Raw genomic sequence first — 17,459 nt, 5'->3', positions numbered from 1 at the left:
CACATATACACATACAGACAGACACACAAACACATATCACAAATACAAGACACACACACACGTAAAGACACGTATACACATACAGACACAAACACACGTCACAAATACAAGACACACACCTAAATATCAGAAATATAGATACACACACATACACACACATAAATATCAGAAATATAGGTATACACACATACACACACGTAAATATCAGAAATATAGATATACACACACACACACGTAAAGACACACACACACATACAGACAGACACACACAAACACATATCACAAATACTGTACAAGACACACATAAATATCAGAAATATAGATACACACACACATAAATATCAGAAATATAGATACACACACACATACACACACGTAAATATCAGAAATACAGATACACACACATACACACACACACACACACACACACAGGCATACGCGTTTCATAATTGCTTCCAGATCAAAACTGACGTCTGTGGAGAGTCACTAGTTAAAAGTCGTGACCTGACGTCGTCACTACAGAACATGCAGATGTTGGTCGCTTGTCTGGACCTTTATAATCAAAGCACTTACAATGTTCACCTATTTCAGCTGAATATCCCTAGTCTAGAGAAATATTGTGAATTTAAGTAACAAAGTATTTTGGAATGATTTCAGTGGATGTCTATTGCATTTACACTTCACTCCTCAAACACACAGCGTTTTAAAAAAAAAAAAAATAGCAGGACAGATGTGGTGTCATTTCTGCGATTTCATCTGGTTTGAAACTTGTACCTGTTCCGTGAGACGGCCATGAAGCAGACATTTTTCCCCCTTTTTCTGTCTTTCTCCAACATGTCTGTGATTAGTTACTGAAGTGCGAAAAGAAAGAAAGAAAGAAAAAAAAGCTGTCCAGAAGTTTTTCTTCCCAATAAAAAGTGAACTCCAGGTGGAATTCATGACATGTCTGAGAGCTGATCTGTATATACAGGTGAAGAATATATACAGTACTCTCTCTCTTCCTCTCTCTCTCTCTCTCACTCTCCCTCACTCACACACTCTCTCTCTCTCTCTTATCTGAGTTTTTCCTTATGTCTCTCGCCCATCCGGGTTTAGTCACCTGGCAGAGATGCTCATTCGGAGAATGGAGCTTAAACTCAGTTAGAATTTCCTATTAGCCTGGAGAGTTCAGCCAGATGCATGCTGATGTCACATTTTCCTGTGTGTGTGTGTATGTACGTGTGTGTGTGCGTGTGTGTGTGTGTGTGTTACATCAGAGTATGAAAGAAGCTCTGGCTTTTGGAACTTTTTTGTTGGCCCTGGATGTGAAACAGTAGGATGGTTAGGAAGTTAAGTGAGCAAGAGTGATGTCAATGCTGAGATCTGTGTTTCCGATGGAACAACTCTGGCGCTGGCCAAAATTCTTTACTCTAGAAATTTCTGACATCTGCAGGTGAGAAATTGAGTCTGAGTTGAGGAGTGAGGAAAAAGATTGCATGACTGAGAGGCTAATTTGTATGTCTGATGCACTTGATGCTGAAATGTCTCTCCTTGCAGCCTGGTTTTGTGTGTGTGTGTGTGTGTGTGCATGCGTGCGTGCTCACTAAGGGCTCTTTTTCTCCTTGTCATTTTCTGGCTCGCACAAAGCGGCTTTCTCTCTCGCCAAATAATTACTCCTGGCACAGGAGTGTGTGCTTTCAATTAAAGCTCCCTCTAAATTAATTCTCGTCCCTTCTTCAGCGTCGCCGTTCTCGGTCGCCTCTTCCTGCCCGCTAAAAGGTCAGAAGGGCTCTTAAATCATGTCCACTTCCTATTGCATGTGGAGATCCACGAGGAAATGGGATTAGGCCTTTATTTTTATTTATTTATTTATTTTTACAACGAGCATAGCATTTTTCTCCCCCAGGCTATAAAGCATTTAAATTGGGATTAGTTTCACACGGGTATAATCCGAATTTTAATCCCGGCCGAGGCGATTTTAATTTTTTTGGAAAGATTATGTCATTGTTTATGTACTTTTTAAATGAAGAATGCTGAAGAACGCTGTTGAATTCTCGACTTTTCAACATCTTTTACACATTACAACTTTTCTTTTTGGTGTTTTTTTTCCCTAACATTTAACTTTGTACTCTACTTCACCAGTTAACATGGAAAATAAAAATACAATGATAAGACTCATATTTATGTATGAGAGGTTATATTCAGGTTATTTTAGTGCATGCTCCATTCCCTCTGGTTCTCATTTACACTCCCGGCTGTGCCGACATCAGGCCGTCAAGATGATCCTCAAATCTGGGTCTAGATATCAATTTCTTATATATATATATATATATATCTATATATATATATATATATATATATATATATATATATATATATATATATATATATATAAAATTTATAAAATATATTTGGTATTTTAAATTAGCTGTATTGTGATGTATCAGCGGAACATCCATTGTGAGGTAGTGAATAATAAATATAGATGAATCGTGTTTGATTTAGCTGCGTATGATGCTCCTGAGTCCCTCTGTACACTTTATAGCTTCATCCTGCAGCATCAGGGGCAAAATAACTGAAACAAATGGTCTGGATAGATGATCTTTTTGACATTTATGCACTTGACGATCAGTTTTAGACAAATTTGCTTGCAAAGGAGGTAGACCAGGTCGGCCACACCTCCTTGACTGAGACTGACAGGAATAGAGGCCACACCCCATTCACTGAGACATGTAGGCACAAAGGCCACACCTCCTTCACTGAGACTGACAGGAGTAGGGGCCACACCCCCTTCACTGAGACATGTAGGCACAAAGGCCACACCTCCTTCACTGAGACTGACAGGAGTAGGGGCCACACCCCCTTCACTGAGACAGGTAGGCACAAAGGCCACACCTCTTTCACTGAGACTGACAGGAATAGAGGCCACACCTCCTTCACTGAGATAGGTAGGCACAAAGGCCACAATTTTTTCACTGAGACTGACAGGAATAGAGGCCACACCCCCTTCACTGAGACATGTAGGCGCAAACGCCACACCTCCTTGACTGAGACTGACAGGAGTAGGTGCCACACTCGCTTCACTGAGACAGGTAGGCACAAAGGCCACACCTCTTTCACTGAGACTGACAGGAATAGAGGCCACACCCCCTTCACTGAGATTGATGGGCACAAATGCCGTCCTTCACTTGAAACAAAAGCTACAATTTCTTTACTAGGAATGAGAAGCGCAGATGCCATGGCTACTTTACAGGGACTAACAGGCACCAAGGCCACACCTCCTTGACAGAGATGGACAGACAGAGAAGACGTGTCTCCTTCACCGCAACTGATGGGCAGAGAAGCCACACCTCTAGGACTAACACACAGGTCATGCCTCTTTCCCAGGGACTGACAGACACAGAAGCCACGCCTCCTTCATACAGAGACCACGCCTCCTTCACTGTGACTGACTCACATAGAGGCCATGCTTCCTTCACGCAAAGCCTATACTTCCTTCGCTACCATGCCTCCTTTACAGCGAAGAAGACAGGTACAGAAGCCAAGTCTCCTTCACTCAGAGGGCAATACGTCCTTCACTTTAGCCTACTGGTACAGAGGGTTAAATTAAACATTAACCTCAGTGCACAGATTCGAATCTTTGCAAATCTAATAGTTTGCTAAGTTTCAGGGAGCTTCAGTGCTAACCTATTCCTCCCAATGTGTGTGTGTAAGAAAAACGTAACCTCGGCTAATATCACGCTGTTGTGGCCCTCGCTGTCAGACACCCCACTGTTCAAAATCACGACTGGTCTTTTTTCGGCCGCTCTCACCTTGAAAGCATAGGCGATGTCATGGAGATCATCACTCAGACATTACACCTCATACTAACAGGATCGGTCATTAAGCAGACAAGAGATCCAGTCTAATGATTTGACACAACCCTTTCGCTTTACAGAGCATATGTTATATTCACACATGTAAAGAGTAATGTATATGAGCTAAGACAGGATTGTATGATGTGACGGAGTGTTGTAGGGTACGAGAAGGTTAACTTCCACCACATTCTTATGCGTGTAATTGGTTTCGTTTTAAGAATGCAAAATGTTCGACCTGCAAAATCTGTTCCACACTTACACACACACAAAATGGCACCAAGGAGATAAGCAGGTGTTATGACAAACAGTGTCAACTACACATGTGCGATGTGCCTGACAAATTAGTGTAATCTTCAACAATGTGAATTAAACTGTCAGCGAAGACACCGTGCACAAAAAGGTACTTAAGTCCACAAAAACTGCCTAGTTCTATAAGGATTTTATTGAAATAAATGGAGTAGAATGTAACAGGCAGTTCCTACAGAGGGAAGTGGGCTGAAGCAAAAGCTTTAATGGCTCAATTATATGAATAAGAGAATTAATGGGACCTTATTTGAATAATACGTTAGGAATAAAACACTGGAAGTTACCGGAAATGTTTAGTTGCAGTTATTGCTGCACAATGGGGATAGTATCAACAGATACCAAAAGCAAAGCTTTACATACTTTTTTTTCCCACTCACAGATATGCAATATTGGATCTTTTTACTCAATAAATAAATGGCCAAGTATAATATTTCTTGTCTCATTTGTTTATTTCGTCTACTTTTAGGACTTGATGATGTTTTAGGTCATATTTATGCAGAAATATAGAAAATTCTAAAGGGTTCACAAACTTTCAAGCACCACCGTATATGCTGCATATATACTATGTGTGTGTGTGTGTGTGTATATATATATATATATATATATATATATATATATATATATATATATATATATATATATATACACACACACATATATATACATATATGTCCAAATACTTATGGACCTTACTGTGTGTGTATATATATAAATACACACACCCACACACACACATGGTAAGGTCCATAAGTATTTGGACAGTGACACAATTTACGTAATTTTGATGATTAACAAAAACAATTAACCGTTCAGGTATTGCAGCCATTTTAACAGGCTCAAAAGTAATCGGACAACTGACTCATGAGCAGTTTAAGGGCCAGGTATGGCCTGTTTCCTCGTTATTTCACGACAGATTAAGAAGATTAAATGTCTGGAGTTGATTCAACATGCTATGTCTATATGCTATACTACTACTGTTTATTGTCAGAACTGCTATTATATAAAAAAATATGAATCAACACCTTCAGAGCAATCAGAATGAATCGATAATTAAACAGCTCTGGGGTATAAATGAAAATATACCATACCAATCAGGACAATGGATAAAACTACATAATGCAAGCATGTTTTCACGGTGTAGTTGTACCAAAAAGGATTAAATTAACAGAGTTTATTACCCCTTCCTCTTGTTTGATCGACAGCTGTTATGAAAGACTATGAAAGCTCTGGGCTGGGAAGTTAGTTTCGGTCAGCTTTCAGAAGTAGTTCTGATGAAGTTTGCAGAGTATTTTAGTCTTTGATTTGGGATTTGATATTGATTTGGGATGTTGTGCTAAAAATATAGTACATGGAGTATAATACACTGTGTAGCACGTAGTATAAAGCGCCAAAATAATAACAGCAATTTCAGTGTTGAAGGTTTGGAACCTGCAGTTTGTAGTTTGCACCATCGTAACTGAGGGCTTGACTGAGTTCTTTAAAAGTGAATAAATAAATAAAATAATAAATGCCTAGCTATAAACTCCAGCCTGCTAACAGATTTGCTTGGCATTATTGGCTAAACCTGCAACCAGAGGCCATATTAGATGATTAGGACATGTCCCTGTGTCTGTCTCTACCTCCCTAGCTTTAGTTCCCGTCTCTTAAGTCCAAGCTTGGAAGTGAACATGCTGTTCTGTTCAGCTCCAGAAAGTCCCTGATGTTTTATTCAGCAGTTCCTCTGAACGCGATGTGGACAGCACAGCCTTGTCCCGTCCCCTCCCTCTTTGCCTTCCTCAGATCGATATGTCCGTGTCTCAGAGTCCCTCCTGTCATCTCTCCTGGCTGACACGTCTCTCCACTTGCCCACTGCTTTGTATTCCGGTGCGAGAGTGCCTCATGCGCCGCAGCGTTTATCCATTAGACCTGCCGGAGATGAAGGGATGAGCATAAACATAGAGAAAGAGAGACAGTTTGTGAGATCAGCGCTAAGTCTCTATCTCTGCTCTCTTCTTTCTTTCTCGAGCTCTTGTATTTGGTTTCTCTGAACTTTGAGGGTTAAGCAGAACGTGGTGGCCATAAATCCTGTATTAAGAGAATCTTATACAGTATAACAGTATATATACAATTTTCTTCGTTAGTTATTAATGCAAATATAGATATTTCCTATTATGGTATAGGATATTTACTGGCTACTGGTTTACATGACATAATCCATCCATCCATCCATTTTCTGTACCGCTTATCCTTACTGGGTCAGGGGAACCTGGAGCCTATCCCAGGGGGCATGGGGCACAAGGCGGGGGACACCCTGGACGGGCACAATCACACACACATTCACACTCCCATTCATACACTACAAACACTTTTGGACATGCCAATCAGCCTACCATGCATGTCTTCGGACTAGGGGAGGAAACCGGAGTATCTGGAGGAAACCCACGAAGCACGGAGAGAACATGCAAACCCATGACTTAATAGTTAGCCTAATGTTAGCTAGCGTGCTAGCAGCATTAGCTGGGTTACACAATAATGAAAAAAATAATTATATAATACTAACTTTACAACTGCTGGAGAGATAATACTAGCTAGCAAGTTAGCTACTAGCTGAGTTTAGGCATAGCAGGGTAGTTTAGCTAAACTTCCTTTTGTCTCAGTTCTCACATTTTAATATCACGATAACAACGAAAATGTTAGGTTTGACATCGCTACAGCCGAAAAACATTACCAGTCGGTTAGGCTTAGTGTAGGCAAAATGAATTATTTCTCAATGCTATCGTCATGTTAAAACGTGAGTACTAAGAAAAAGGACGTCTAGCTAAGCTAGCAAGCTATGCCTAAACTCAGCTAGTAGTTAGCTAGCTTTATAGCGCTTAAAAATGCTTAATAGTCAGGAATAGTTCTTGTCAGTGATTGGGGGTTATACTTTACATTCCCAAATATTACAGGATGTGCTAGAATCATTATGACAGGAACGTTAGCAAAAAGCCCAATTTATTCCTCTTACTGAGCTGCAACAGCAGCATTATTCATCCTCTGTAGCCTTTTGAAATGAGAAGCATGAGCGTGTGTGTGTGTGTGTGTGTGTGTGTGTGTGTTGAGATCTCCCCTGTGGATGGTACGTGGCGGCTGTCAGGAGGGTCGGTAATTATCAGTTGTCTAAACAGACAGATGGAATTGGGGAGAGTGACTGACAATTTTCTGATCGCTTGTTTCAGAGCAGAGAGAGAGAGAGAGAGAGAGATGGTGACATGGAGAGAGAGAGGGGGGGGGGGATAGAGAAAGGAGGGGCGCTCTAATACTGTAGCTAAACTGCACAATATGACCTTATCTACCGTTCTGTAGTGTTACTAGCATGAGATGCCACTTGTTCACCTTCCTGACAGGACACATCTTGCCCTAAGGCCTCCATTCCTCCATCTTTTTCATGCTTTCTTTTTTCCTCTTTCTTTTCATCTCTCTTTCTGCAGAAAGAGGAGAAGGTCAGTCGGTGTAGACGGCCTTCTGAGGCCTCTTACATAACTCAGGCTGACATACGGATGTTTTAGCACGTTTCTCCACTGTGATCTCCAGCCATGCTCGAGTGCGGCTGCAGCGCTGCCCTCTCACTGTGGATCATGTCAAAGGAAGCGTCAGATGCTTCTCTCTCTCTCTCTCTCTCTCTCTCTCTCACACACACACACGTATAAACAATATATCGAGAGCCAAAATGACTTTATCAATTAGCACATGTACAGCCTACAATCCTTTGTATTGTAATAAATTAATTACATTTGTTTATGTCTGTGTCAATATGCAACTTTTTACATCATCGTCAAGGCCAATCATTGATCAAATCACATTAAAGCTTTCATTTGAAAGCCTTATGGACAGATTATATTGTCACAATACTAGTTTACTCCGATCAGTATTTTGAAACACGTATTCAAACTTGTTTAAAAGACATGCTGATTGGCTTCTGTGCCAATCAGAAAGTTAAAAAAAAAAAAAAAAAAGGTAGGCTAGTTGTTACACCTCTACACTTCTCATTTGCATAACGTGAAACTATTTTTCACCTCGGTTTTCCGACCAATCGCCGGCTCACGTTGAAAATAAATAGCAGTAACACTTTACAATAACGGTACATGAATAATCATGCACTAATACCCGGATTAATACTTACTTAAATATGAACTAATATGTCATGCACTAATCACAAACTAATGAAGAGCTAACCTTAACTACGATATGAGTCTTATGAATTCATGCGTGAATAATGACCACCTTAAGTACATTTTAGTAAATGTTTGTTAGTTAATGTATTAATTAACATCTGGGGTAAACAAAATCAAATTTCACCCTTGTGGTTAAAGGAGCACTGCCCCTGGCCTGAGCCACCCAGAGCACGTACTGGTACTATTTGAAGAGAAATGGAGGGAGAATGGCGCAAAACGGGTTGAGATCAAATTATTGGTGCTTATTATTATTATTAGTGCGTCTTTCTACGTTCGATAAGAGGAGTCAATGTAAATTATGAACGTAAACTAGTGCCATCCAGTGATGTTTGGCTACGCAGCTGCATATGGGAAATTTTATAAACAATTAGAAATAATTCATATTCTTTCTTATAGAGCATGTTTTGATCGAGTTTACCCCTATGTCTTAATTAATACATTAACTAACAAACATGTACTTAAGGTGGTCGTTATTCACACATGAATTCGTAAGACTCACGTCGTCGTTAAATCAAGGTTAGCTCTTCCTCGGTTCGTTCGTGATTAGTACCGGCCTTAACTCGTCATTAGTTCGTATTTAAGTACGTATTAATTCAGGAATTAGTGCATGATTATTCGAGTACTGTTATTGTAAAGTATTACGTAAATAGCTTACTTACGCTTTGTCTTGCGGGCTGCTGCTCAGACTAGAACGTTTTATTAGGGTCAAACAAGTGCCAACTTATTTTCCTTCTTTACATAAAAAAACAAAAACAAAGTAATAAATAAATAAATAAATCCAAAGATCTGTTGCAGCAGCGTTTGCGTGTACAATTCTCATATTTCAATTACAAATCCTAATTTACAGTGCTTACTGCTTGCGATACGACACAATTTATAACAACCTTTGCTTAAAAAAGAGCTGCTTACACAGCCAATGCACACAGTTATAAATATATCGCCACTGTAACATTTTTGGCCAAGTGGGTGGATCTACAGCTCTGATGGAGTGGAGCTCAGGTGGTAGAGCGGGTTGTCCACTAATCATAGGGTTGGCGGTTCGATTCCCGGCCCACGTGACTCCACTTGCTGAAGTGTCCTTGGGAAAGACGCTGAACCCCAAGTTGCTCCCGATGGCAAGTTAGCGCCTTGCATGGCAGCTCTGCTACTATTGGTGTGTGAGTGTATGTGAATGGGTGAATGAGGACCAGTGTAAAGCATTTTGGATAAAAACCGTTATATAAGTGCACCATTTACGATTGCATTAGACATTATATTCGCTCTATTAGCCCGGTTGTATACACAACAAATGAAAGGAAGATTCCTCTCAATATCATATTCTGTGAGAAATACCGTATATGAAAGATCGGGCAAGTACAAAGTTTATGGGGCGACCGCTCGCTGTTTTTCTCCAGCAGCCAGGAACACAAATGAAGGTTAACACACTGAGGCTAACTAAATGCATAATACACTGTTTGTGTTACACTGTATTCTGTTTCCACTTGGCCTCGTTTGTCTTTTTGAGTCCTTTTGGTAAAGCTGTTATATAGATTTCCAGAAATGTTAAGTATATATATTTCCCAGAGGAGTTGTAGTAATAAAATGTTGGCAGTGTTTGCTGTTTAGAAACAGTCTTGGCACCAAGTGGTCAAATGGAAACATAGACTTGTAAGGAATAAAACATGACAGGGTGTGCTGTTATAGGAAAATAATCCAAGACACTTGATTATTATCTTACAACAGCATGTTGCAACAGCAAGTGTTTTATTCTACTTATTCTACTTTAGCGATTTGCCAATGATATGACATTTGGTGCGTGTTGTTTGTTTGTAGTCACATGTAATGTTGTGGAACGTCCACAAAACAAGTTATCAATTATGTTATAGGCTTTATGTCAAGTGCCCATCATACAAGCCCATGTGAATGACTTGTTACTAAAGAAACGATAGCATATATAAAAAAAAAATGTTTGATTTGAACTACAGTAAGAGTAATCAACACCTTCTGTCCAATCAGAATCAAGAGTTCCTTCTTGAAGCAGTGCTGTGGGATTAATATATTGATTCACATTTCCAAAGCAACATGACTCTCCATGATTATCCAGCTGGGTAATATAGTGATTCTGTGTGTTTTTTTTTTCTTCTCTTTTACTCAGGCGGGGATGATCCGAACCGAGAAGGAGGAGTTCTTTATCGAGCCGGTGGAGACGGGACATCATGTGATGGAGCAGGAGGATGGTGGCGGCGGTCGTCCTCACATCGTGTACCGCTCTGCTGCCGTGAAGAAGCCTCCAACCAGCCAGCTAGCCGCAGACCTTCATTCCAGAGGTCAGTTTTGTCTTAGGCTTTAAAAAACAAGATTAACATTTAACACAGCTAAGCTGCTATTGTGTCATGGTAGTATGCGAGTTAGAGGTAGACGCAGATTGGCTTGATTTAACGCTTCTGTCCTGTTCACATACTGTATTCGGATATCCGGAAAATTGTTTCAAACCCACTCGCTTGCTTCATCGTCACTACTTTTCACTTTTCACTTTTAATTAGTATTCACTCTGCATTCATTTTGTGTCCAGGTAGCCCAAAAGTTTTTGGCTAATGTTCTATAACCTGTAATTATATCTAAAGAAGCATGAAACTGAAAATTAAAAAAAGTTTTATGTTTGGGCCTGTTTCCTACTTTTGAGTACCATGCCAAAAAAAAGAAGAAGAACAGCAAATAGGTCCAAACCGTTTTGGATTTGAACTTAAATGTTAGGAAAACAAACAAACAAAAAATGTCTATGGTTTGGTTTACTTCGAAGTGTATTATAATTGCATAAATGGTGTGTTTCTATTTCCAAATTTGTATTCTATGTGAAAGATACCCTATAAATAAAATTCTTAATAGGAAGCCTGAAAATGAACATTCTTGACAAGCACCAGTAAGGTCTCAAAATAAATCAGCATCTGGCTATATGAAAACTGCACACGCATATATACGAGATACAAGATGCTCTGTGGTATATCCGACAAGCATGGCTGCAACGATAGCCATTTTCTTGGTCTTTGTATTCCCCGGTGAATATATGAGGTGGTTCATTGTTAGAATAAAATGCTTCTGAAACGTGTTTGGATGGACAGGGTGACCTGTCCTTGGTCCTTGGCAGCGCAAGTCTCTGTGCTGCTCTGTGCATCTCTCCACCAACGTGAGGGACCATAAGCTCTCTCAGCAGTTGACAGAAATGAAGAAAGGATTGGATTATGTAGTATTGAGCTTCGTCGTGTGCGTATGAGTGCTGAAAGAGAATGAGGTATTCGGTTTCAAACGTTTGGCCTATAGGTGAAGCCGGCCTGTTACTATGGAGCTGGCTGGACTCGTGCTGCGTGTGATCGATGGGGTCGGGCCAGCTCTGAATGTGTTAGCCTTCACACTCCGTTTATGATCCTGCATGTTAAGGGGCAGAACAAGAGACATGCTGCAACATGATAAAGTAATCAGAGGGTTTCAAAACAATAGGGAGGGGTTAGATTTATTAGATTGAAGAGAGGATTTGCTGAAGCTATTCAAACGAATTCTGCCTTCTTCACACGGCCGGGCATTTATCATTCATCCAAAGCTGTCACACTGGGATCTGGAAGGTTCTGTCATATAATTCAGGAGATTGTTCTGTGCTGAGTCTGTAGGTGTCTGTAATAGTGAGATGAATACAAAGACACTAAGTTTAAAAAGCTAAGGTATGTCAGTCAAAGTGATTATTGAGGAAAAATTGTGAGACAAAAATGAGCCTAGTTGTTTAAATAGTTCTTTAAATCATCCATCCATTTTCCATTTATTCTGGAGCCTGGCCAGAATAAAGCGGTTACTGAAAGGGAGTGAGTGTGAGCAATAATGAGAGTTTTGAATTTGTGTGTGTATATATATATATATGTCTATATATATATATATATATATATATATATATATATATATATATATATATATATATATTACAAACCATCAGCTGGTTGATCCTTAATGGTATCCACTAGACATAACATACCCCCATTAGAAGGCAACAAATAACCAGTAAAGACCAACAGGGACCATTACATTTTCCATCCATCCATCCATCCATTTTCCTTACCACTTATCCTACTCAGGGTTGAGGGGAGCCTGGAGCCTATCCCAGGGGACTCAGGGCACAAGGTAGGGGACACCCTGGACAGGGCACCAACCCATCCCAGGGCACAATTGCACCACACATTTTTTCACACTACAGAGATGCCAATCAGCCTACAGTGCATGTATTTGGATTGAGGGAGGAAACCTGAGTACCTGGAGGAAACCCCCAAGGCACGGGAAGAACATGCAACCTCTGCGCATGCAGGGTGGAGGCAGGAATCAAACCCCCAACCCTGAAGGTGTGAGGGAAGCATGCTAACCACTAAGCCACTGTGCCCCACCACCCCAATTACAGTTTCCAATAAAACTAATACATTTCCCTTTGTTACCATTAAAACCATAATGAATTCTATGAGGGTTTCTACTGTTTTTTTCAACTGTACTTACAGCATACTGAAGACATTTTCACCTGCTAACACATATATATTTTCAGTGAAGAATTCATTACAACAAGTAGACTATTCTTTGTCATACTTTCATTTCTCAACAATCCTATATTCTAAATGCTTCCTCTTGCTATGATATTTTGTATTTTTGCATTACATCTTGAATATGATTCATGTTTGCCTTGCAAACCTGAGATAACAGGAACTATGTCTCATATCTAGAAGTGTGAAAGGGTTGGTAAAGGTGAAAAGCATGTACCATTCCTCCAGGACTGTGAGGAAAGCCTTCTTTTAGCCTAAGGTCTGAGAAAAAAAGGAGGCTGAAGTCATTAAAGATGTATTCTGGGAATCAGGGAAGGTTTTACTGCTGGTTCAGGCTGGGCCCAGAGGGCAGACAAATCTCCTGTAATACCCCGCCAGCCCCAGAAAGGCACGTACCTGCTTTTTTGATGTGGGCCGGGGCTACCCTCTCACTACCTCCAGCTTCTTTTCCCGTGGCTTCAGCAGCCACTGGCCAATACGGTAGCCCAGGTGCCGTGTTTCTGTTAACCCCAGGTGGCATTTCTTTGGTTGGCCGTCAGCCTGGCCTTACGGAGGCTTCTGAGGACTTCCCCGAGGTGATAGAGGTGGTCGGCCCAAGCGGAAGAGTGGATGAATACATCGTTCAAGCAGGTGGCTGTGAACTGGTGGTGTGGCCTCAGGACGATATCCATTAGGTGCTGCAAAGTCTCCAGTGCTCCGAGGAGGCCGAAGGGAAGAAGCTGGTACTCCAGTCGATTGTAGACCCGCTGCTGTTCCAGCTGTGCTGCTTTCTTGTTTTTCCAAACGATGGGGGTGACCCGGTCGATCCACTCCTGCATCTCATGTACAAAATTGACCACTGACTGGAACGGAGAGTGCAACCTGGTGGATGCTTGTGGCGTCTCCTGGATGGCGAAAAGCACGTTGGGAAGGAAGAGGTCCCAGTTTCAGCCATCCTTGTCTACCACTCGGCAGAGCATCCGTTTTGCTTGGTTAAAGCAGTCTAGTGTTTGGTTAAAGCTGCTCTACCAGGCCATGAGTTTGAGTTTGACCCGGAGATGTTTCACCTTCAACAACTGACACAGATCACAGATTGGCCCTACCAGATCCATGCCCACCCTTTTGAAGGGGACTTTGATAATGGGGAGAGGGATGAGGGGTATGGGCGGTGGCTTTCGGGGTGCAGTCCACTGGCACTGAGGGCACTGCTGGCAGAAGGCCCAGACATCAGCATCCATACCGGGCCAAAGGAACCGGTCCCACAGCTTGGTCAGTATGTTGCGGGCCCCGAGGTGGCCGCCAAGTGGATGGGCCAGGTGTATTAGGGGCAGAGTCTTGTAACGGGGGATGACCAGGAGGTAGCAGGGCTGGCCCCGGTGCTCTGTCCGGAAGTAGAGGAGGTCATTGGACACCAGGAAGTAGGTGACTGGGAAATGCTGCTCCGGTTGCTGGTCAATTCCATCGATCAGTCGCACCTAACCTCAGCACTGCCTCAGTCGGTCATCCTCCTTCTGCTCGCTCCAGAGGTTCCCCTGCCCAACAACCTGGTGAAAGACAGAGGAGACTGGGTTAAAGGGTGTGAGTGTCTCACCTGAGGAAGCTCGTCCAGTAGCATCCCCATCATTTTGGGCCATGTAGGCTGGTCAGACCCGGACTGTGGAGGCTGGCTTCCTCTTAAGGCATCGGCGACGTTGGCTTCTCTGGGTTGGCTGCATGGGAAACCCTGGCCGGTCCCATCCAAGCAGTAGTGGCACCGGGGCCTCAGGAATTAGCCCAATGAGGAGCGGCCAGCTTCTTTTAAAGACATCAATGAGTTTGCTTTCCTAGGATTTATATTTCCCTTTCTCTACTGACACAGCCCTGTTGATTTGATACATGATTGACAAGTGCTTGGTTTGTGCATATCACAGTGTGATGGTGATTATACAAGGAATCAAACACTTAAGGGTGTTCTGTTATAGGAAAATAATCAACGACAAGGTGATGTGATGTGCCTTGATGCTAAACGGAGCTACTGTTATCACCTGTTTTATTCTTCTGATACCACAGCAAAGCTACCACATTTCCTAATGGCCCATATTACCTCAAGCTCACTTTGTAGAATGGGTATTTCACAATGTCCTCTTTTACTCACGCTCCTCTTCTTTACCATTTAAATGCAAATAACATTGCTAATATTATCCCGAGAGCTTGTTTGTCTTCATTCAATTTTCTGCACAAGCCCAGATCACACTTATTGATATCATAAGCTTGACAAAGTCATTTTCTTCAGTCATAGGTCTAGAAGTTCTTCATGGTACAGTGGTGCTGGAAGGTTAACCCTTTAGAATTTTTTATATTTCTGCTTAAATATGACCTAAAACATCATCATATTTTCACACAAGTCCTAAAAGTAGACAAAGAGAACCCACTTATACAAAAGAGACAAAAAAATTATACTCTGTCATTTATTTATTGAGGAGAATGATCCAAAATTACGTATCTGTGAGTGGGAAAAATATGTGAACCTTTAGGATTAGCAGTTAATTTGAAGGTGTGTTTTTTTTTTCGATCAGTGGGATGACGATCGGGTGTGAGTGAGTGAGCGCCCTGGTTTATTTAACGTCTGATCTTCGCAACATGTTTGTGGAAGTGTATCATGGCACGAACAATGGAGATTTCTGACGACCTCAGAAAAAGAGTTGTTGAAGCCCGTGAGGTTGGAAAAGGTTACAAAACCATCTCTAAAGAGTTTGGACTCCACCGATCTACAGACAGACAGATATCAGGAAATTCAAGACCATTGTTCCCCTCCCCAGGAGTGATCGACCAACAAAGATCACGCCAAGAGCAAGACGTGTAATAGTCCATGAGGTCACAAAGGAACCCAGGATAATGTCAATGTTCCTGAGACCACCATCAGGAGAACACTGAACAACAACGGTGCGAATGGCAGGGTTGCAGGGAAAAAGCCACTGGTCTCCAAAAAGAAGATGGTGGTGGTAGTATCATGGCTTGGGCCTGTTTTGTTGCATCTGGGCCAGGATGACTTGACATCATTGAATCTCAAGATAAAGTGGGTCATGCAGCAAGACAACGACCCTAAAGACACAAGTCATTCTACCAAGGAACGGTTAAAGAGGAATAAAGTGAATGTTCTGGAATGGCCAAGTCAAAGTCCTGACCTTAATCCAATAGAAAGGTTGTGGAAGGACCTGAAGCAAGCAGTTCATGTGAGGAAACTCACCAACATCCCAGAGTTGAAGCTGTTCTGTATTGAGGAACGGGCTAAAATTCCTCCAAGCCGATGAGCAGGACTGATCAACAGTTATGAAATATTTAGTTCAGTTATCCTGAACTGATGATGATTTTCCTCAATAAATAAATGACCAAGTATAATGTTTTTGTCTCATTTGTTTAATTCGGTTCTCTTTGTCTACTTTGAGGACTTGTATGAAAATCTGATGATGTTTTAGGTCATACTTATACAGAAATATAGAACATTTTAAAGGCTTCACAAACTTTCAAGCACCACTGTATATTCCTATGTCATGGCACAGTATGTTGTAGAGTCTGGTCAAGATTTTATTCTTATACAGTGCGATAGAGTGATAATAATTTAAAAAAAGGCACCTGAAATCATGGAAGTCTTAAACTAGCTTTCAGAGATGCTTGTCTCCTCTGACTAATTTTGGAGCAAATCTGTTTCTCTAATCAATTATTTTGGTCTGGAGAAGTGGGCGGCGAGCCGAGTATCCACCAAAACCGGTGTAGTAACACGTAATTGTCACATTCACTCAGTCCAGATTTGTAAATGCCATTTGAGATTGTGTGTAACACCCACATGAGCTGTAGATAATAGTGACTTATTAATCATAATTGGCTCATATTTTCTTTCATGTGGTGCCTCTCGGCTGGATGACGGGCTTACACGGTGAGATAAATAAGCATCAAATCCAGCACATTCATTTGAATTTGTATATTCTAGCCTATTTTGGAAGACTCTGTTTTTTTTTTATTAGTCACTAAAACAAGAAATCCTAAAATAAGACACATCTAAAGTATTAAAGTACAAATGCCGAACCAGACATAGAGTAAATTTATTCGGCGTAGCTGTTTTAAGAGCAGATGAATCTTTCTCTACTGCTGTAAAGCATTTAATAAAAAGAACGGATAAAAGCACTTTATATCTGTTGATCTTGGATCTAGTCTGCAGCTACTTCTTCAAAATACTGGGTAAAACGCATGCATGTTCGTGGCCTCCCATGCCAAGGCTACCAAAGCCGCCTTCTTTGGTAAAAATAAATAAATAAAACGCACTTAAAAGGTGGAAAGAAGGAAAGGAAAACAAGGAATCTTTAGTTTGAGTCCTGCTGTTTCATAAAGGTCAATGAGAGGTCAGAATTTCCTGCCAGTCTGCTGCTGTGGCTTCATCTCTTTGAGTGTGTTGTGAAGGTGTTGATGTACTGGCTGGGCTCTTTAAAAAAATAAAATAAATAAATAAATAAATAAATAAAATACCTCTGGCATTTTCCACGGCTGTTTCAAGGCCTCATCGTGACTGTTCAACAAGTAAAAAGACATACAGACGGAATTGTGAACTCATGCATCATTGTAAA

The 17,459-nt window shown here is 41.2% G+C and overlaps 1 protein-coding gene across 1 annotated transcript in view; it reads left to right on the top strand.

The window, feature by feature from the left end:
- LOC128612029 (A disintegrin and metalloproteinase with thrombospondin motifs 2-like) overlaps window positions 1-17,459 on the top strand; it is a 137,737-nt gene that overhangs the window by 42,514 nt on the left and 77,764 nt on the right. The window contains exon 3 of the mRNA XM_053631933.1: window positions 10,470-10,641. Coding sequence (XP_053487908.1) covers window positions 10,470-10,641 — 172 coding nt within the window. The remainder of the gene's footprint in view (window positions 1-10,469; window positions 10,642-17,459) is intronic.

This window comes from Ictalurus furcatus, chromosome 8 (genome assembly GCF_023375685.1).
Source record: "Ictalurus furcatus strain D&B chromosome 8, Billie_1.0, whole genome shotgun sequence".
NCBI lineage: Eukaryota > Metazoa > Chordata > Actinopteri > Siluriformes > Ictaluridae > Ictalurus > Ictalurus furcatus.
This window is presented reverse-complemented; position numbering and strand designations above follow the sequence as displayed.